The 21,159-nt window shown below is 52.0% G+C and overlaps 1 protein-coding gene across 3 annotated transcripts in view; it reads left to right on the top strand.

Annotated features, from left to right (window-relative positions):
* PREX1 (phosphatidylinositol-3,4,5-trisphosphate dependent Rac exchange factor 1) overlaps positions 1-21,159 on the top strand; it is a 176,894-nt gene that overhangs the window by 77,099 nt on the left and 78,636 nt on the right. For all 3 annotated transcript variants that reach the window (XM_027621888.2, XM_027621889.2, XM_027621890.2), the window contains exons 3-5: positions 1,892-2,014; positions 9,101-9,205; positions 14,344-14,445. In XM_027621888.2, the coding sequence (XP_027477689.1) occupies positions 1,892-2,014; positions 9,101-9,205; positions 14,344-14,445 (330 nt within the window). The remainder of the gene's footprint in view (positions 1-1,891; positions 2,015-9,100; positions 9,206-14,343; positions 14,446-21,159) is intronic.

Here is a 21,159-nt window from a genome sequence, read left to right as displayed (position 1 = left end):
GTTCCGGTCTTTGTTGTCTGTCCCCATCCATTAGAATGTCACCTCCGTGGAGGCATGCACTTGTTTGTTCCCTGCTGTATCCCCCTGGGCCTCTAACTGTGCCTGGCACACAGCAGGTGCTCAGTCAGTATTTGCTGAAGGAATGAACGAGATAGAAACCCTAGAGGGAACCAGAAACCTGTATAACACTGGGTTACCCCTGCTGCGAGCCCCAGCGGGATGGGTCCGGGGAGGGACTCCATTGTATTGTGTTCTAGTTTTTGAACCATGCGGGTACCTTCTTCAAAATTAAATTAAAAAAATGCACCTCTTTTTTAAAAAAGAAGGAGAAAAGAATTTATGCAGTTCAAAAGGACCTTAAGTAAGTAAATGAAAGTCTTCCTAGTTCTCTTTCCCAGAGATCCCTGCAGTTACCAGCTTGACTCTACATTCACGTAGTCTCTGCTTTTAGCCTAGAGAGGACTGGACTTTTTTTTTTTTTTAATTTCAATTTCAATTTATTTTTTTAAAAGATTTTATTTACTTGTGGGGGGCAGAGAGCATGAACTGAAGCGGGGGCAGAGGGAGAGGGAGAAGCAGACTTCCCAGTGAGCAGGGAGCCTGACGCTGGGCTCGATCCCAGGGCCCTGAGATCATGACCTGAGCCGAAGGCGGATGCTTAACCGACTGAGCCACCCAGGCGCCCCCATCCTTTCTTTTTTCGTAAACACAAATGGGCCCATGCTGGAATCTTGCTTGGCACCATGATTTTTTCCCCCTCACTTAATAATGTATATTCAGGATCATTCCTGGATTCCATATCCATATATACAGAGCTGTAGATTCTTTTTATAGGCTGCGTAGTATTTCGGCATGTAGAATTTATTTAATTATAACCAGTCCAGTTTATTTAACTATTTGATGACTCCCCCTTTGGACATTTGCCTTTTTCCCCAGTTTTTTTGCTTTTGCAAATAAGGCTGTCTTATGCCCTCGTCTATCCACCAGGCTCTTCACCTTGGCATTATTAACACTTTGGGCTGGATAATTCTTTGCTGTGGGGGCTGTCTGTGTATTGTAGGGTGTTTAATAGCATCCCTAGCCTCTACCTAGGAGATGCTGGTAGCATCCTTCCCCACCATTTGTGATGACCACAGATGTCCCTAGACACTGGCAGACATCCCTTAGGGGACACAGTTGTCCCTGTTTGGAGACCACTGATTGACAGGCTGAATTCTAAAATGTAGAACTGCTGGGTCAGATTGTATATGCATTTCAAACTGTAGATTCATATGGGGAAAAAGGCACTCATATTATATATTGTGCAAGTTTACACAGCGTATTTTGGACATCTTTCCCTACCATATTGTCTTCTGCCACATCATTTAATAGGTGCGTGGAAGTACCCTCGTTGTTTTCAAGATCAGCCTTATGATTGGACATGCTGGTTGTCTAGCCATGATGAAAACTGTGATGAATGTCTTAATATAAAATTCTCTGCCTGCTGAGTGTGAACTTCAGTTCTGCTGCTTCCTGGACTATGTGACCTTGAGAATGTTAATTTACTTTGGGTCCCTGCTCTTCATCTATAAATGGGGAATGACAGTAGTCTCTACCTCATGGGGTTACAGTGAGCATTAGGTGCCATAAGTGCACGTAAAGTTCTTAGCACAGGATTAGGCATTAATCCCGTGTAATAAACATTGGCCATATTTTGTTTCAGCATGACTTTTATTAGGGGGAAACTGGCTCCAGTGATCAGAGTGCCTGTTGCATCATTATATCCTCATCCGCGCTGGGGGTTATGTTTTGTTTTGTTTTGTTTTGTTTTGTTCTGTTTTGTTTTTGCTTGATTTTGCTCTCCCCCTATGCCTTGATTAATGTGATCCTTGGGCCTCCCTTTTCCCCATAGGTCCTGTTCTCGAACATCGAAGACATCTTGGAAGTTCATAAGGACTTCTTGGCAGCCTTGGAGTACTGTTTACATCCTGAGCCTCAGTCTCAGCATGAACTTGGGAATGTTTTCTTAAAATTCGTGAGTACAATCCCCCAGCCCCTGTCGGAGGCTGTGGCTTTGGGGAAGTGGGCTTCTTCCCCAGCTTCCCCAGGCAGGCCTGTCTGGGACATGGAGTGGCAGGTGGCAGGCAGGCCCAGCCTTTGCCCCCAAGAGCAATGGGAAGCAATGCAGGCCCAGCAGATTCGTGGTATTTTTAGTGGGCTCTCCCTCCCCTTAGTGCCATGGAGAGTGTGGCTCCCTTTTCCTCAGGGCTCCTTGCTGAATGCCTGTGCCCTGGGGTTCCCCAGACCTCCTTGTCTGGCAGGGCCCTCCTGCCGCAGAGTGACCAACAGGGGCAGCCAGTGCCAAGAGGGTGGCCTTGGGTCAGACAGACCTGGGGGTGAGTCCCAGTTCGGCCAGCCCCTCACCCATGGGGGTGTCTTAGGGTCCCACTTCAGCTGCTGCTCAGAGAGGCTGAGGCTTTTCATAATAGCTTCTGTCTTCCTGCAGGATTGCCAAGTTGCTTGGAACAGTGAGGGGATGGCTGAGGAAGGAAGGGAGATGTGGGCCCCCTAAAACCCAGCCACTGACTACTGAGTTGATCACAAACTGGCACAAACGTTCTCTTTGTGCTGGGCACTGTTCAAAGTGCTTTACATATTTTCATTCATTAAAACTTCAGAACAGGGCGCCTGGGTGGCTCAGATGGTTAAGCATCTGCCTTCGGCTGAGGTCATGATCCCAGGGTCCTGGGATCGAGTCCCGCATCAGGCTCCCTGCTCGGAAGGGGGCCTGCTTCTCCCTCTCCCTCTGCTGCTCCCCCTGCTTGTGCTCTTTCGCTCTCTCTGTCAAATAAATAAATAAAATCTATAAAAAAAAAACAAAACAAAAATCTCCAGAACAGCCTTCAACAGTGTGTACTATGATTGTTCTCACTTTGGAAGTAGGGGAACTGAGACCCAGAGAGGGTGAGTCCTAATGCAAGATTACACAGCCAGTGAGAGTTAGAGCCACTGTAATCTGGCCCCAGGGCTTCTATTTTTCACCATCTTAGATGATAAGTCTCCTGAAATACGCATTAAACACCTACTGTGTGCCAGGCACTGTACTTGGCCCTGACGATGCTGCCCTGTATAGGACGGGTTTGTTCCTGCTGCCCTGAGGCTCATAGGCTGGAGAAATGGAGGAGGCCATTTCAGATGGTGACATGGGCTGTGCAGAATATAAAATACAGATGTGGCAAGCAGTGACTCTGCTCGAGGATGTTTGAAATTGGGAAGTCAGGGACAGGGCTGCTAGAGTGAGCGAACAAGAGCACCCAGGTCATCTGAGTACATTTGGTAAATGACAGATAATTTTTTAGCGTAAGTATGTCTCATGCACTATTTGGGACGGACTTATACTAAGAAATGATTTGTTGTTCATCTGAAAGTTTGAACTCAGCTTGGTGTCGTGTTTTATCTGGCAACCCTGGTCAGGGCAGGCCTCTGGACCGTGGTGAAATGGGATGATCTTGGGGAGGGACATTCCAGAGGGAGAGACGAGCAAGGGCAGCGGCGCCAGACTGGGAACAGGCATGTACCTGGGAGGAAGGCAGGCAGCGCCGTGGGGCCGGAGCCGAGTGAGTGACGGAGGGTGTGCAGGGACGCCATGGGGGCAGATGCCACAGGGATCTTAATTCTAAGAGTTGTAGGTTTTTAGCAGGGAGGTCATATGGTCTGCATATCCCGAGCTGTGTGAATAGGCGGACGATAAGTTGGGGAAACCCTTGCAAAAGTGAGACCTGGAGCTCATGCTCCCATCCACGCCGGACATGTCTACGTGGCTAGCTCCGTCCCTTCTCTGAGTCTCGATGTTTTGGGTGTGAAGTGAGTGGTTTGGAGCAGATGGCCTCTGTGGAGCATGTGTTGCCCCCTGGGTAGCTGTGGACAACAGCCGTCACCTCTGACAATCCTGGAGCCCTCCCTGGGGGCTCGCCCCTCTTCCCCAGCTGTCCCCAGTGGGCACCTGCGTACTTCTCCCGCTTCGCAGCCCAAACCCACAGCCACACGTTCCCCACCCACCACATCTGTGTGTGCACAACTGCTTGTCCGTTTCTTCTTGGCACAGCAATCAAAGCCCCATGTGGGGCCCCTAGGAGGAAATTGAACGCTTGGGCTCTTAGCTGGCAAAAGCAGCACTTCCATGTCTGCAGGGTCCCAGGCCTGGGACACAGCGGGGATTGGGCTCAATGAAAGGACAGGGGGGTGACGGAGCTGGGCATGGTTTTGAGGAGGGGGCATTGCCATTTGCTAAATTTAACCTCTTCAAGCCTCAAGACTTTGGTCCCCTGCCCTTTTCGCAAGCTGAAGGAGAGGAGGACATTGCAGAGCACTCCCGAGAAGGGGCTTGGGATGAGGAATGACAAACCTGCAGCGATCTTATCACTCACTTACTCCCCTCTCCTGCAGCCATGGCAGACATTGCTAATCAGTCACAGCATTCTGCCTCTGGGCTCCCCAGGGGGAGCTCCAGAATTCTTCTCACCAGTGTTCCAGACAAGTGCTCCTCATCGATTGGGGTCGGCATGTGAGAATAAACAGATTTGCCTCTGCTTTCTGGCCCAACCTCTTCATTGTACAGATGGAGATGGACAGGGAGACCCTGTCACCTCACCAGGCTTGGGTCCAACTTTTCATTGTCTTCCCCCTTTCAGAGTGTGCATTTATTAGGACTGTCTTCATTGCAAGTGACAAAACCACCAATTCAAATAGGCTTAAACAAAGAAACAAAAGACTTTATGACTCATTCAAATGAAATATTCCAGTGAGTGGGCTTTAGGCATAGCTGGATCCAGGGCCCCATATGTGTTTGCAGGACTTGGTCTGTATCTTTGGGCTCTAATTTCCTGTGTTGGCTTCATTCTTGAGGGGTGGGGGGGTGTATGCCTCACAGCGTGGCAGAGGTGGCCCCTCAGCAGTTTCAGTCCGACACTCTCCCAGCTTGCAGTGACAGTTCAAAGGGAGCTTCTCTTCACAGTAATTCCCGCATGAGTCTTTGAGGGCTGTCCTTGGCCCAGATTGAGTCACATGGCCACTGCAGCCCGGACAGGCAGCTCTCTGACTGGTTTGGCCTGGGTTGTATGCTCACTCGTGGTGCCTGGGAGCGGAGCTGGGTCAGTGGGCTCCGAGTGGAGGAGGTAATTCCCAGGGGAAAACTTGGGGGCCACGACCAGAACGGGGGGGAATGGCTGCTGGCTGGGTAAAATAAGACATGGTCCAGCCAAGAGCCGAGGCTGTAGTTGCGGTAGACCAGGGTCATCTGGAAGAAGCACGGGGCCCGTGTGAGGCCTGTCAGGCCCCTCTCAGTTCCTCCTTGTGCTTTCTTGCTTTCATTCATGATGCCTGCTCGCTGCCGGGGACTCCATTCCCCACTGGGACTACAGCAGTAACCCCAGCAGATGCAAAGGCCGCCCCCATGGAGCTCACAATGCGGGTGGGGGGGGTGGAGAGGGGGGAGATGGACAGTGCACAGCTGAGGAGTCAGACGTACCGGGGATCAGGGCCTACTGTATTTCCCAGATTCTGCCCAGTCCCTTTCCCTGGTGGCTTGTTCTAAACCTGTGAACCCACTCAGCTCCCTTCCTCCCCACTCTGCCTGCCTCTTTTCCCACCATCAGAACCTACCCACCCATTGCCCCACCCTGTCATAGACCCATTCACCGTGGGATAATAAATTTGTTGAAGTTCTAATAGTGGTAATAGCAGCCCCGATAACAACAGCAGTAATACTAGCTGATACTTAGGGAGCCCTTGCTGCGCTCCGTTTTCAGCACTTAACAGTGTATTCACGTGATAATCCTCACAACCACCTTATGGTGGAGAGACCATTGTTGTCTGTACTTTATGGACAAGAATGCAGGGGCTCCGAAACATGACATGCCTTGCCCAAGGCCACAGAGCTGGCAGCCTGGGGAGCCGGACTCTGAACCTGGCTGGAGAACTTGCACTTGGACTTAACAGGTTGATGCTGATAGGCCCATGGAGGCTGTCTTGGCTTATCTATAAACAGGACTGATAGCAGGGTCTGTGGGCCCCGGGAAAGTTCAGGCTCTGCAGAGCAGAGCAGTCCCCCCCGCCCCCACACCCCTCTAAAGCTACTTACATACGGTTGGGACCTTCTGCTGTCATTCCTGTGCCAGCATTGGGAGCCCAGCCCCCGCTGTAGGACCCTGCAGACCTTCTCTGTAGGAGCAGGCTCCAGGCAGGCCACTTCCTGTCACCTTCACCCAGAAAGGCCCTTTCTTCTCTGCAGCCCACTTCACTGTGGTCTGCAGCAGAGGCCTGGCTCCACGTGCGTCTAGCAGCCCCCCTATTCACATCTTTTTTCCTTGCTTGGGTGAACCCCTGCACAGACTTCTCCTGACCAGTCTCCACTGGCCTCGATGGTCCCCTGGGCTCATTGGAGATAGTAGGAACGGAAAGAGGTCTGTGTGGGCAGTGTGGGGGATGCTGGGGTCCCCCCCTTCCCCTTCCCCGTGTATCTGCAGACACTGGGTGAGGCAGACAGTCGTCGGTGACTCGGGGAGTGTTTCTGTGTGCATGCTGACATTGGTCATGGTGTCTGGAGCACCTTGCTTGTGTGTTGTGATATTTCAGAGCATTTGGCCGCTCCTTGGAGTACGCGTCAGGTTTGTTCGTCCTGGGTCATCGTGACGTTGTTGGTTTTGGTATTTTTCTCTATTGATTCATGATTATTGGCTGTGTGTGTAGCCAATACTTTTAGAGGCTTTTGAAATATTCTCTGGAGTCCATTGTGTATCCAGCACTGTCCTTCTCATTCCGCATGGATTATTTAACCCACTAGCCGCTCGAGTAGTGGGGGGCTGTCATTATGTCTGTTGTTGTTTTTTTTTTAAAGATTTTACTTATTTATTTATTTGAGAGAGAGAATGAGAGATAGAGAGCATGAGAGGGAAGAGGGTCAGAGGGAGAAGCAGACTCCTCGCCGAGCAGGGAGCCCGATGCGGGACTCGATCCTGGGACTCCAGGATCATGACCTGAGCCGAAGGCAGTCGCTTAACCAACTGAGCCACCCAGGCGCCCCTATGTCTGTTTTGTAGATGAGGGAACCGAGGCAGAGAGAGGTGAAGCAGCCTGTGCAAGGTCCCCCGCTACTCAGGGAGCATGGGCCTGGGCTTCTGACCCAGGTGGTCTGGTTCTAGAGTCACTCTGAGCTTTTCATCATTATCTGCAGTCCCCCTCTGAGCTTAGTTTGTGGATTTGTGGCTCGCAGTTCATCCCCCTTTGCCCTTCTCCTCCCATCCCCATCCATGACTTGGAGTGAGGGGTTCCGAGAGGTTGAGTCCTGGTGCTGCCACTTCACCAGGCGTGAGCCCTCGGGTCCCTGGCTTGTCCTCAGTTTTCCCATGTGCCGCTGGGGCACATAGAGTCATTACCTGCCAGGTGACTGAGGAGTGGATGAACGGCCCCGCCTTCCAAGAGAGCAGTGTGTGACAGCGACTCAGTGCTCAGCCCACACTTGGTGTTGGCCATCGGCTCTGGCTGTGGGCCCTTCGCTGTTGAGAGTGTCTGCCCAGGTTGTGCACCCACAGCTCCCAGCACTGAGCTGGGGCGGGCTGGGGCAGCTTACTGATTCTGAAACCCATTCTGCCTCCTCTCTGGTTTGGTCTTTCCTGCAGCCACCCAGTGGCAGGATGACTGGGGCTTTGTTTAGAGACAAGATGAGTTGCTTGCTTTGCAGACCCACCTCTTCCTTCCTTAGCTTCTTGGGGTCTCCTGCCCAACCCCCAGCCCAAGGTCAAGGCCCGTCAGCCCATCCTGTCCAGTGGCCTTACCCAGGACATCCTTGTTTAGGGTTTGGCAGGTTGGGAGGTGGTGTTCTGTGAGCCTTCTGGAGCCGAGAATGTTCAGTGCAGAGCTTCCTGCTAGTCTCGGAAGCCCTGGCTGATGGCTAGAGACCTGGTGACCCACAGGTGACCTCCAGATTGGAAAGAGTCCAGCTTTGGGCTTAGGGGCATTTGGAGGTCAACAGAGCTAGCCCCTTGCCTCAAGACTGCCACTGCTGTGTGGCAGCGACCAGGGATCTCTTTTTCCCCCCAAATTCCTGAGCCTTCTCTAGATTCTTCAGGTTCATACGTACAGCGCATCGCACATAGTAGGTGTTTAAAGTCCAGCTAGTTAGCGAATGTTCATTGAGGGCCTATTGTGTGCCAGACACTGTGCCAGAATCGGAGAATACCTCAGTGAACAAGACGGAGGTGGTCACTGCCTCTGGGGGGCGGGGAGAGCTGACTGCTATGTGGGAATAGACAGATACATAACCTGAATCCTTCCCGTTTACACCTGGCTGGCTACTTTAGCTAGGGTCGTCCAGGTGTTGTTTGAGGAGGGGGGATCTGAGTTGGGGAGTAGCCAGGCTTGGGGGGAAGAATGTTCTGGGTAGAGGGTATGGCAAGTGCAAAGCCCTGAGGTAGGAATAGGTTGGTAAATTCAAGGAGTAGATAGAAGGCCAGTGAGATGGGGTCAGAGAAAGGCAGGGTCACATTATTTGGCCCTTGAAGTTCATAATCAAGTGTTGGATTTCATTCATAGTGTAGCAGAATACCACTGGGGCGTGTTCAGCGGGGGCGTGACACAGCCTGACTTGCACTTTAATGCCAAGGATGGACACTTACTGAGCACTTACTATATGCTGAAGCCTTGTGTTTTAACTCATTTAATCCCTCTAACAACCCCATGAATTAAGGACTATTACTAACTCCACCTTCCCGATGATGAGATGGAGCCACAGAGAGGCCAGGGAACTTGGCCGAGTTCATACTTGGAAATGCAGAGCCAGGATCGCAAGCCCAGGCTGCTGGCTTTGAGTCTGCGCACTTGACCCTGGGCCCTGGGCTGTGCTGCTTCCTGAAAGGTTACTCAGGCTGCTGGGTGCAGACTTGGGGCAGGAGTGGAGGCTGCGAGGCCCACAGTGAGTGCACACCCCCCTACCTGAGGTTCCTTCTGCTGTGTGGTCGCTCAGGGTCTGGGGCTCCTCCCAGCCTGGCCCAGCCATCAGCACATCTCAGAGCGTCCGCTTTCCTGCCACGGGCTCTCTCTCACAGACTCTGTCCTTGTCTTGCAGAAGGACAAGTTCTGCGTGTATGAGGAATACTGTAGCAACCACGAGAAGGCCCTGCGGTTGCTTGTGGAACTCAACAAGATCCCCACTGTGCGTGCCTTCCTTTTGGTAAGTTTACTTGTCACCCTCCCTTCTACTCTGCTTCAGGCTTGCGGATCTCTGGGCACAAGAGAGTTTCACGCTGACCCATGTTGCCTGGGTCAGCTGGGAATAACAGCTGGGGTAATGCTGGGATCACCAAATGTTTTCTTTAAGGGGCCAGATTTTTGCCTTTTTGCATCATGCACTCTTGGTCACAGCGACGCGGTTTTGCCATTGCAGCATGAAAGCAGCCATAAATAATACATAAAGGAGTGAGCATGGCTGTGTTCCAGTAAAACCTTATTTACAAAACAGGTGGCGGGTTGGATCTAGCCCTTGGGCCACGTTTGCCAATTTCTGATCTAAAGTAACGATCCTGATAAGAGTGGTAGCAAGGGTAGTAATCATTGTATTGTTAGGATTGTTTAATTATAAGTGAAAGAAAATCCAGTTAAAATTGGCTTATGCCAAATTTTTTTTTTTTAAGATTTTATTTATTTATTTGGCAGAGAGAGACACAGCAAGAGAGGGAACACAAGCAGGGGGAGTGGGAGAGGGAGAAGCAGGCTTCCCGCAGAGCAGGGAGCCTGATGCAGGGCTCGATCCCAGGACCCTGGGATCATGACCTGAGCTGAAGGCAGATGCTCAACAAGTGAGCCACCCAGGTGCCCCCCCCCCCCAGTTTTTTTTTATGGGTTCACTTTTCTGGGAAGTTTAAGTCCCAAGAGGGCTTCAGGCATAGCAAAATCTAGGTGTTCCAGTATGTCATTAAGAATGTGTTTCTTGGTTCTGCTTTTCTCTGCCTTGGCTCCATTCCCAGGGAGGCTTCCCCACGTGGTGCCAGCATGGCCTCCAGCAGCTCTGTGCTTACACCTCTCATAGCAGAGAGGCTTTCGGATAGGAAAGCTCCTTTCTCAGTAGTTAACAGCAAAAATCCTGGGTCTGGTGCTCATTGGTTCAGCTTGGCTCAAGACCTTATCCCTGAACCAATTGCTGTAGGTGGAGGGTTTGGTTGTTCCTCTGATTGGTCACTGCTGGAGCTGAGGGGCGGAGTCAACTCCACCCATACCACCAGCTCCAAGGGTGGGGTGGAGGCCTAAAGGACAGTTGGTTTGTACTTGTGCAAGTTAAGTTGGGAAGAGACATTGGTCAGACCAGACAGCAGACATCCCTGGAGGTCTTCTCTACAATTGCAGAGAGCTTCACTTGTGTAGAAAGGTTCTCATTTGTGATTTCCTGGGAGTTTTACCAGCCACTGTCTATTGTGGGTGAGTTAAGATATACATTTGTCTGCTCTGCAGACATCCCAAATAACAGTGGTTTAAACAAGGTAGACGTTTATTTCTCTGTCATGGTAAGAGTGTGGATGTAGACAGTCTGAGGCTGGGATGGGGGCCCTAGTGTCAGGGGCCAGTGCCCTGGGCTGTGCACTCATCCACTGGTCTAAGTTGACTTCTTGCTACTTCCACATTCCGGGTAGTGGGGTGCAGGAAGGGTGGGAAGGAGGGCCTGCCCTTCTCCTTTTAAGGGCACAGTAGGAAGCTGCACACATCTCTTCTGCTCACATCCAGGACCTTGCCACGTGGCTACAACCAGCTGCAGGGGAGGCTGGGGCATGCAGCTGTGTGTCCAGATGAAAATTGTGTTGCCGTGGAAGAATACAGTAGGGGACACCGCATAGCCCTTGCCAGCAGGTGATTCTGATGACTCTAAAATCTGAAGTGACTTCCCAGGAGTATGTCTCCCAAGAGACTTCCCAAAGCAATTGAGCTTCTCATGGGTTCAAATCCTGAGCCCTCACTTCTAAATCCCCAGCTCATTCAGTCAAAGACCAGCATCCCCACCCCCAAGAACGGTTTTATTTCCCAACAGCGTGTAGAAAATAAGGCACACAAAAGTAGAACAGCTAACAGAGCACAAGGGGTGTTAACCACGTGCCCAGAGGGCTAAGCTAAATGATAAAATTCTTACCTGTGCTTCTCCCTGATGCACAGTCTCCAACAAAGTATTTCCAGAATTTTGATTCAAAAATGCGTGTTTTCTTCACTAGTACATTCGTGTTGCTTGGTCCATTTTTAGGGAGCATCTGAAGAAGGGCAGATGGGTCTCAAGTGTCTTAGCGTTCAGGACTGATGCTGTTGGCCGCTCTTATTTGCATCCTTACCTTTCCGGTTTTATACTTAGATTCGTTAAAGAGTCGGGGCCAGAAGCAAAGATGAAGTCATGTAGCACAAGACCACACATGGCCCCACCTCCGTGTTCGACCTGCTGACTTGAGTCCTGTAGTTCCTGCTGCCCAGGTTCTAGGCTGCTGGCTGAGGGCCCCTCTTCCTGGGGATGTCCCCTTGGGCTCAGCTGGGGGAAGCAGGAGATGCCAGGATGGTGTTAGCAGGGGTGTGCGAAGGGAAGGGCCCACTTTCTCTTTCCTTCCTTCCTCTCTCTCCTGCAGTCTTTCTGGTGGGCCAGGCTGCTGTTTTCCCAGCAGCAGCTGAGTGGGGCTGGATCCGGCCGGGGAAGGACACGGGGGGAGGACACGGGGAGGGGGCTGTGCCAGCCCATGCCTCATCTTCCCGCCTCCCTGCTGGTGTCTCCCAGCTTTTGGCCACTGGCAGAAGAGCTGTCTTGAGTCTGTCATGGGATGTTAAGGCATTGGGAAGAGACAGGATCTGGCTTTCCAGTCACGATGTGTTGTGTGCTTGCTGAGAGATGGGTTGGGGATTTCATCTTTCTGTGACTCAGTTTTCTTGTCTTTAAAATGGGGGTAATTTATTCATTTATTTGTTCATTCTAAATCTTGGGGGATGACAGTAACCAAGGCAAGAAAAGGCCTTGCTGTCATGGAGCAGCCATTCTAGTAGGAGAAACTTACGTGTTGTATTGTGTGGTGTCAAGTCCTCTGGAGGAAATACAGTAACTTAAGGATGATAGGCTGTTGGAGGGAGTTAGGGTGGTGGTCGCTATTTTAGATTGGTCTGTGGGAAAACCGTGTCTTCGGTGTTTAAGCAGAGACTTTGGTAAAGTAAGAGAGAGAAGCAAGGAGTATCTGGGAGGAAAGCATTCCAGGTAGAGGAATTGTACGTCCCAAGGCCTTGAGGTAGGAGAGTATTTGACAAATAGCAAGAAGGCCAGGGTAGCTGGAATGCAGGAGGAAGTGAGATCGGAAGAGTCGAGAGGCCAGATAATAGAAAGAACATTTAGGCATCAGAAGGGATCTGAGATTCTTAAAAACCTTTTATTGCAGGATATAGCGACATGCACTAAATGCACTCATAGCATGACACCTCACCCAGATCAATTCTGTGAAGGAGCAGAATTTAAAGAGATAATTTTCACAAGTTTTTCCCATTGTGCTCGGAGTGTCATCTTGCTAGGATAGTGAATGGCAGCTCTGTGTGCGTTTGCCTTTTTTTTTTTTTTCCTTAAATGAAAATAAAGTGAAACAAGAATTTGGAGTATCTGGGGAGAAGTGCGATTGGCAGCTTTGACAGTTATGTGAAAACCCCTTGATCCTGGACAAAGAGCCAGGCCCTTCTCCCTCCTGGTCCTGGGGGCTTCTGGAAAGTGCTCCCCTGCCCCCAGGCTCCCCTCTCTCTGCCCGGAGCTGACATCACCAGGGCAGCTTGTGGTGAGCTAGTGCTCTGAGGACAAAGGCCTGAGTGTGAGCAGTGTGGGGCCTGGCATCTCCCAGCTGCCGCAGCTCCCATCCCCCATCTGTGCCCCGGGGGAGATGCGGGGGTGGGGGCCAGGCAGCTCCTGCCAGAGCAGGAACCTGGGCTCCCCGGGATTCTGCTTCTCCAAGCAGAGGGCCCCCTGAGCTCCCTGAAGGGCAGCAGGTTTGAGTCTCGGAGCCGTCCTTCTGCTTTTGTGTGCCAGTTTCCCATCTGTAAGAGGGAGGGAGAGAATGTCCCTGCTTATCCTGGGGCTGTGAGGAGCGCGAGGTACAGGGCCTGGCACGTGGTAGGCACAGGGCAAATGGTCTCTGGGCTTGTTTTCACTTGAATGTAAGCAGGGAACTTGGATCTGATTTGTTGGGCAGGTGCCCCAGTGCTTGGAACCATGCCCAGCCCATAGTACACGCACAATATTTCTTCGCGGAATGAATAAATGAATGAGTGAGCGAGTGAGTGACAGGTTGAGAATCCTTTTCCCCAGGAGTTCCTGTGTCATCTGCGGTCTGCCCGCGCGGTGTCGAGGAGGGAGAGAGACGGGGACTGCGGGCTGTGTGGGCAGGTCGCTCGTTCCTTAGTTTGTCCTTCCCTTCCTTCCTGCATGCATGTCAGCGTGCATGCATATACTGGGCACGTAGTGAGCCCCGGGACAGGAGGGTGGGGGGTTACGGTGGGGGACTCAGTTCATTTTCCAAATCCTGTTACCCTCCCTCTGCAGAGGTAGCCAACCCCCCGTTAGAATTTGGTTTATTTTCCTTCCATCTGTGTCTTTGTATTTTACTACAGATGTGTTCTCCACAAACAATGCCTGGTTCTGTTGTGTGTGTTTTTAAAAGCTTTGTGTGAATGGGTTCATAGCATCCACATCCTTCTGTTTGTGAGGTCCACCCATGTTGCTCTGCGATGTGCCTGGTCCCCCGTTTCCACCGCCATGGAGTGTGGCGATGTGTCAGTCGACAGGCGTATTTTTTCCGTCCTTCATTTGGTGGCTGTTCAGGTTGCTTTCCATTTTTTGCTGTTCCAAACAAGGCAGTTTTGAATGTCCCCGTTCCTGTCTCCTGGTGCATATCTGTGAAAGTGCCTGTAGTTCCTACAGACTAGTAGTTAGCAACCTTTTTTGTAAAAAGCCAGATAGTGAACAGTTCAGGTGTTGTGACCGTATGGTGTCTGTCACAACCACTCAGCTCTGCCACGGTAGCTTGGAAGCAAGCACGTGCAGGTATGTAAACAAAGGATGTGACTGTGTTCTAGTGAGACCCTGCTTACCGCAACAGGGAGCGGGCAGGATTTGGCCCAGGGAGGACAGGTTGCCAGGCCTTGATCTAGGCTTTGTGCTGGGTGACAGATACGCATATTTCCATCTCCCCTAGGTGTGACTAAATTGCTTCCGAAGTCTGCAGCTGTGTTTTGAGAGTGCTTCCCCTGCTTATTTGAAAGTGGCCAAGTCCCTTTGCAGTCCCTGGCGAGTTTTAATGAAGGTCTTCTGTCCCTTTGCAGAGCTGCATGCTTCTGGGAGGCCGGAAGACCACGGACATCCCTTTGGAGGGCTACCTGCTGTCTCCAATTCAGAGGATTTGCAAGTACCCCCTCCTCCTCAAGGTGAGACACTCACCCAACTCCTTTCTCTGTGTTTGAAGCGACAGAAAACCCAGCTTTGACTGGCTTACTTGAAAAGTAAAACTTGTTAGTTCAAGTAGCTGAGATGTGTAGGGACCACGCTGGCTTTGGGCCAGGCTGGATCCTACCAGGACCTTACCTCTTTGTGTTCAGTTCTGCTTTATATTGTGTGGTAGCAGATGGCTGTGTTACTCTGGCCGCGCACCTCATCAAGTTCAAGGGCAGTGGGAAAGCCTGACTCTCTCTTCTAGTAGCTCCAACATAAGTCCTGATAGTCACTCAGGCTTTTGCCATTTGTGGCCAGAAGAATGTGATGTTCTGAACAGTTTGGGACCAAGTCATGTGGTTTAGTTTGAACCAATTACATGAAGCCTTTGCTTGTGCCATTTACCCTTCTCCCATGTGTTTAGACTTGGACTTTACCCCAGTGGCGAGGAGCTGGGCAGTGTGGGGCTCTGATCGGTTGAGACATGGTCCAGTGCAGTGAGCTGGGCAGTGTTATGTTCTGATTGGCTGATACCAGTATTAGGTGCTCCCCGCCTGACCCAATCACACTGAGCAGATGAGCTGTAATTGGTGCAGACTTATGTCATGTGCTCCAGCCTCCCAACTAATCACATGATCCCATGGGCCACAAGCCTGTGGGTGGGGGATGCAGGACCTCCTCATCCCAATTCTGGCTATTTGTGGAAGAGGTTGGGGGCTACTGCATGGGCCCAGCGCTAACAACCACACACCCGCTGTCTTCATCTTTGATTTAGTCTCGGTAGCGCAGACCAGGGGGGATTTGCTGCTTGTGTGGCTACCCAAGAAGTCTTAATTCTCAGCGTCAGAGTTGGCTTCTGGGCAGATCCCCAGCTGGGTGGATGGCTCTGCCACCATCCGCTGCTCTCTGCCCAGGGTTTTCAGTGCTTGGAAATGGCAGCTCATTGGCCCAAGCCTCCCCTGGCTCCATCCTAAAGGCCTTGCATCTGACAGCTGTTCCTTGGGGTCTCTGCTGGTGGATTAATTTGGCTGGTGGTGCCTCATTCATGCACCTGTCACTGGGGCCACATGCATCCTCGCTCTGTGAACTGGAAGGCAGAAGGGAGGGGAAGATTACTAGGGCACTCTTGAACTTGACTTTCTGCTGGACAAGGTGGGTGACCCTTGAGTCTATGAGCTGGACCAGACCCTCTCTGGGGCCATCAGCTCTGCCTGTGAACACAGGCCTCTAACGTGTGCGGCCATGGTTGATGGGACGAAGTTCTCTCTGTACCTCCTCTGGCCTCCTGCTCTGTGTCTGTCCCTGGGATCTCAGAAGGACCGTCTGCAATCATTCTTGCAGCTGCTTTGACCCCCAAACATGTGTTTGAAATGCTGTGTATGGCTGGCTCTTCACCTTGGTGCAGGGAAAGCTCCAGGTAGAACTTGTAAATCGGTAGCCTGTGGATTGAATTGGACCTACAGACATGCTTTGTTTGATCTGTTCAGTGTGTTTTCCAAACTTGAATCACGTCCCAGCATTTAAGAAGTTGTTCTCTGTAGAGGTTTAGGGCAGGGGTTGGCAAAATGCTGGCCTGTGAGCCAGATCTAGCCCATGGCCTGTTTTTGTCCAACACATGAGCTAAGAATGATGTTTACATTTTTTAAAGCCTTGTTTAGAAAAAAAGAAACCCCCAAAAACAAACAGAGAAGAATATGTGACAGAGACCGGATATAGTCGACAAAGCTTAAAATATTTACTATTTGGCCGTTTACAGAAAAAGGCTATTGACCCCTGGATTAGCGCCAGGCTTTGCAGCCAGAGGCAGCTTGAGTTTGAATTCTAGAATGCTCACCATTTACTAGCTGCTTGACCTTGGGCAAGTCACTTCTCTCTGCCTCAGTTACTCATCTGGGGCACAGGGTTTGTATTAATACAGACAGGGTTGTTATGATGACTGAACACTTTTTCACTTAATTCTGAGAACAACTTGATGAGGGAGGCACTGTGATTAGCCCCACTGGCGACACTGAGGCATGGAGGAAGTGGCCTGTTCACGGCCAGGTAGTAGGTTAAGTGGTAGGAACCGGGATTTGAGCCCATTCTAGAGGCCCACCCTCTAACCTCTAGGCTGCACTGCCAGTTAAGCACTTTGGGGAGTCAAGCTGCCAAAGTCCTTGGGTTTTGGGGATGCTGACCTTCTCAGTGCCCTAGGTGAGGGTCTGGGGAGGTCAGTGGCCTTGTGTTTTGTGGCTCAGTGGCTGCTCTGTTCTTTCTCTCCTGGGGTTTCAAACCTGGGACATCTGACCCGTTCGGAAAAACGCCATCTGTAGTCCCGCAGCCCAGCCAGGGCTCCCTAGGTGTTAGCCCTCTGGTTTCTGGGTCTGGGAAAAGTCCGGGGTCTCAGCAGGTGCTTGGAGTGGTAGTTTCTGTAACATATTTTAACAACCAGCGGAGCTGGACCTGAGGCCCAGGCGTTTCTGAGGCCTGCTTGTCCCCAGGGGCCACAGTTCGGTCTGGTGGACCCACGGGCTCTGGATTCCCAGGAGGACAGACAGAGAGGAGCAGAACTGGCTGGCAGCCCGCGGGAGAACAACTGCCCACCGGCAACGATGATGAAGCCAGGCTGTGCGTTTGCTCTCCTGACCGAACGGCTGTTTACTCGCCCCGTTTCCTCCGTCTCCAGCTGTGTTTATCGGGAGCTCAGATAGCACCGGGGGGACTAGCCAGCAGGGCCTTAGGTTCCCGTGGGGACGTGCCATGCTCCCCGCCTGGCGGACTCGCCCAGTGTCCTGGCCTTTGGCACCCACAGCTGGAACATTTGCATCAGAACACAGCTGGGACTGAGGGCAACGCTTCATGCTCCTCCTGAGTTCCTCCTTCCTGTCACATTTTCCAGAGGATTCTAAAAGACGGTACCATGAGCCCAATCCCTCAGGCCTCTCCCCCTCTGGCCCCTGCAACTCTGACGCCCTCGCAGATGTCCCCGTGGCCCTCTGAGCCCCCTTGTTTGAGCTGAACTCCGAATCCAGTAGGCGAATGGGGTCAGTGAGCCCGGGTGGGAGAGAGAAGAGGCGAGAATGAAAGCTTCATTGGGAACGGCCCCAAAAAGCTGAACTTGAACGTTGCCTAAGAATAGCCAGAACATTCTATCTCAGCCTTCGGCCCAGGCTTGGGAGAGACAGTTGGCATTTTTAGGCTTTGTTGAGTTTTCCATCGACCTTTCCAGGGAAATGATTCAGGCTTGGGGTCACGCCCCTGGTGCTCAAGTGACAGGTGCCCGAGGGGAGGCTGACTGTCATTGTCCCTTTGGGTTGTTTCCTGGCGATGCACAGATCTCATTGGGCCACTCACACTGTGCCCCAGCTGCTGGCGTGGCTCAGGACCCGCAGTGGTGCCCGGGACAGCCCCTACCCCTCAGGCTCCAGGCAGACTGGGCCCCACGAGGGCCTGGTACATGATGGAGGCAGGTTGGGGCAGGTGGGGGCAAACTGGATGGGCACACAACTGTCCAGAGGGGGCAGCTGCCACCCCAGCCCCCCTGCTCTCCTTTGCCTCCTATACTCTCGGCCCCTTCCCTGCTGTCTCCTTTGCTGGCTCCACACCTTCTGGGCCTCTAAGCACAGGTGGGCCCAGCGCTTGGTCCTGGGGCCTTTTCTTTCTCTCTCTAGACTGGCTCCCGGAGTGGCCTCAGCCACCTTGTGGCCTTTTAAAAAAATATACATATAGTCAAAAGTTGTGCAATCTTCATCATAATAATTTTAGAATATTTTTATCACCGTCAAGAGAAACTCCAGACCCATCAGCAGTCCTTGGGCTTTTCCCTCCTGCCCCAGGCCCTGGCCACCGCTCATCCACTTCCTGTTTCTGGGGATTTGCCTGTTCAGGACCTTCCATATAGACGGGATCATATCATATGTAACCTTTTGTGTCCGGCTTCTTTCCTTTAGCACAGTGTTTTCCAGGCTTGTCCACATGGCAGCACAGATCAGAGCTTCATTCCTTTTTATGGATGGATAATATTCCATTGTATGGAACCACATTTTGTTTATCCGTTCGTTCCTTGAGGGATGTTTGGGTTCTTTCCACTTTCTGGCTATTATGAATAACGCTGCTTTGAATGTCCACGTACTAGCTTCTGGCGGACACTCCCATGGCTTTAACCCCATCTCTGTGTCCGACCTGCAGCCCGGACCTGTCTCCCAAGCTCCAGGCTTGTTTTCCTGCCCACTCAGCTTCCCCACTTGGATGTCAGACAGGCATCTCCTACCTAACATGTCCAAAAACCAAATGCTTGGCTCTCTTCTTGCCCCAGACTGGGCTCCCCTTCCCTGCCACCCTCTTGCCCCCATTTCCATAAATGGCCTCTCCTTTCTGGTTGCTCAGGCCAAACCGGAGCTGTCTTTGGCTCACCCCACATCCAGTCTCTTAGGAGGTCCTCTTGGCTCTGCTTTCGGAATCTGTCCTGAGTCTAGCCCTTCTAACTCCTTCACTCCACCGTGCTCCCGGGCCCCTGCTACAGCACCCGCTGGGTCTTCCTGCCTCTGCCCTTGTCCTCCACAGTCTCTTCTCAACTCAGCAGCTAAGCCTAAGCCAGTTCATGTCACTTCCTCACTCAGAACCGTCCAGCAGCTCCCTGTCACTCCGATTGCAATCCGGATTCCTCATCAGTGTCGCCTATAAAGTGCTACACAGTTAAGTTATGTTTCTTTCTGACCTCCTCTGCTTCTTCTCCCGCCCCTCTGGCTCTGCTCCAGCCACACTTGTCTCCTTGCCGTTCTCCGAACACAACAAACATGTTCCTGCCCTAGGTCCTTTGCACTTTATTTTTCTTCTGGGACATCATTAACGTGGATATCCTGAAGCTCACTCTCTGATATTGTCAGGCGTCTGTTGCTCGGTTGTTCCTCCTCAGAGAGACCTTACCTGACCCTCCAGCTGTAGCAGAGGCACCTCTACCATTCTCTGTCCCCTTGCCCTGTTTTTATTTTTCTTCACAGTCCCTTTCCCTAACTCACATTCTGCTCTGTAACTCTTGGTGTACGGATTGATTTTCTGAATCCTCATTAGGCTATCAGCTCGGCCAGGGCAAAGGTTTGGGCCTGTTCTGTTTGTTGCTATTCCCCAAGTACCCAGAATGGTGCCTAGCACATAGTAGGTACTCCCCCCCCACCCCCCGCAGTGACTCACTGAATGACTGGAAATGCCACCCTAGTGTTGCCAACCGTTTCTAAACCCAGAAATTGGGACTTTTATAAAAGGTGCAAGCACCTGATTTCCAAATGTCAGCCTGGTTCAAAACTTGTCAAACGTGCTGAGGCCAAATAGGGCGTGTCCTGGGAGCCGTCTGCTGGGGACAGCTGCTCTAGCGGGCTGGTGGCAGGGATGCTTTTGGCAGAATGGCTACTCAGGGTACAGCCTTGGGGCCCCGCACAGGCTCCGGCGTGTCTTGCACCTCCCACATCTGTTTGCAGGTGATGCAGCTGTCGCCCACGCTCAGCATGAAGACCTTGCCATTCAGTTGTTCCCTCTGTCTCCCTGGCCACCGGGGGTGTGGCACCCCTGCGGATGGACCACGGTCCATCACCGGGGCGGTGTTGGCATCAATTCCTCGTGTAGGGGGATGGCTGGGGAGTGGTGGTGTGTTCCCCGGAGTGGGGGCATGGACCACTTAGGGCTCTCCAAAGGATGTTAGGTGGCCCATGAAAAACCTTTATGTGCGGTGAGTGGTGGGGGAGGGAGGCGGGCACACTGGAAAGCAGTGCATCGCATAGGGAGAATGTTCTTTTCTTAGCAAATCCGTTTGTGTCTTCCTGATTCCCTCCAGGAGAGAGTTACGGTTGGTGCTGCAGCGTCAGGCGTTTGGGAGGCCATTTATTTACTCACCAACGATTGTTGAGCAACTCTTATGTATAAGGCGTCGTCCTAGGTGCTGGAGATACAAAGTGAACAAAACGGCCCAGAGCCCTACTTCTGTGGGACTGGCATTCTGCTGGGGGAGACAGACAACAGAGGGATAGATAGGAAACGAGTAGACTCGTAGAGTTGGCCTGGGTGCTGTGCAGGAAAAGTACCTCAGACTAAGAGGGTTGGTAAGGGCCAGGAGTGAGGGACTGAGAGGGTGACATTTGAGCAAAGACCTGGAGGAGGTGAGAAAGGGGGCCATACAGGTACTAGGGGGAAGAGTCTGCCGGATAGAGGGAAGAGCCAGTGCAAAGGCCCTGTGGTAGGGCCGTGTCTGAGGAACAGTGAGGTGGCCAGAGGAGGATCTGAGGGAGAGAGTGGGGGAGTGAGGTCAGAGAGGTGGCGGGGCCAGTGTAGGCAGGGCCTTGTGGGCCATTGTAGGGTCTTTGTCTACTCTGAGTGTTGTAGGTGCCTCAGGAAGCTTCTGAGCAGGGGAAGGACAGGGTCTCCCTTTGTTTCCAGATGGACTGTGATTGGGGAGTGGGGGTGGCGGGGTCCAGGGAGTTGACTTCAGCGGTCTGACCCAGGGTGGTGGTGGTGGGGGGGGGTGGTGGGTTCATTTTGAGATTTACCCCTTCACATCATTTGCCCATTTCCTGTTGAATACTTTGGGTCATTCCTCTGGAGTTCTTCTCTGACTCTGAGGTTGCGAAATGAGCTCCTTATCTGCCAGGGATCTGGCAACGACTGTGGCCATCTTGCTGTGAAGGCCCAGGAAGTGAGAATTCTCCTCTCTGCGGGCCCTGCGGCCCCAGCTGTCGTGCTCC

Source organism: Zalophus californianus, chromosome 8, assembly GCF_009762305.2.
Source record: "Zalophus californianus isolate mZalCal1 chromosome 8, mZalCal1.pri.v2, whole genome shotgun sequence".
NCBI lineage: Eukaryota > Metazoa > Chordata > Mammalia > Carnivora > Otariidae > Zalophus > Zalophus californianus.
The sequence above is the reverse complement of the archived record's forward strand: the minus strand, read 5'-3'. Positions and strand labels throughout refer to the sequence as shown.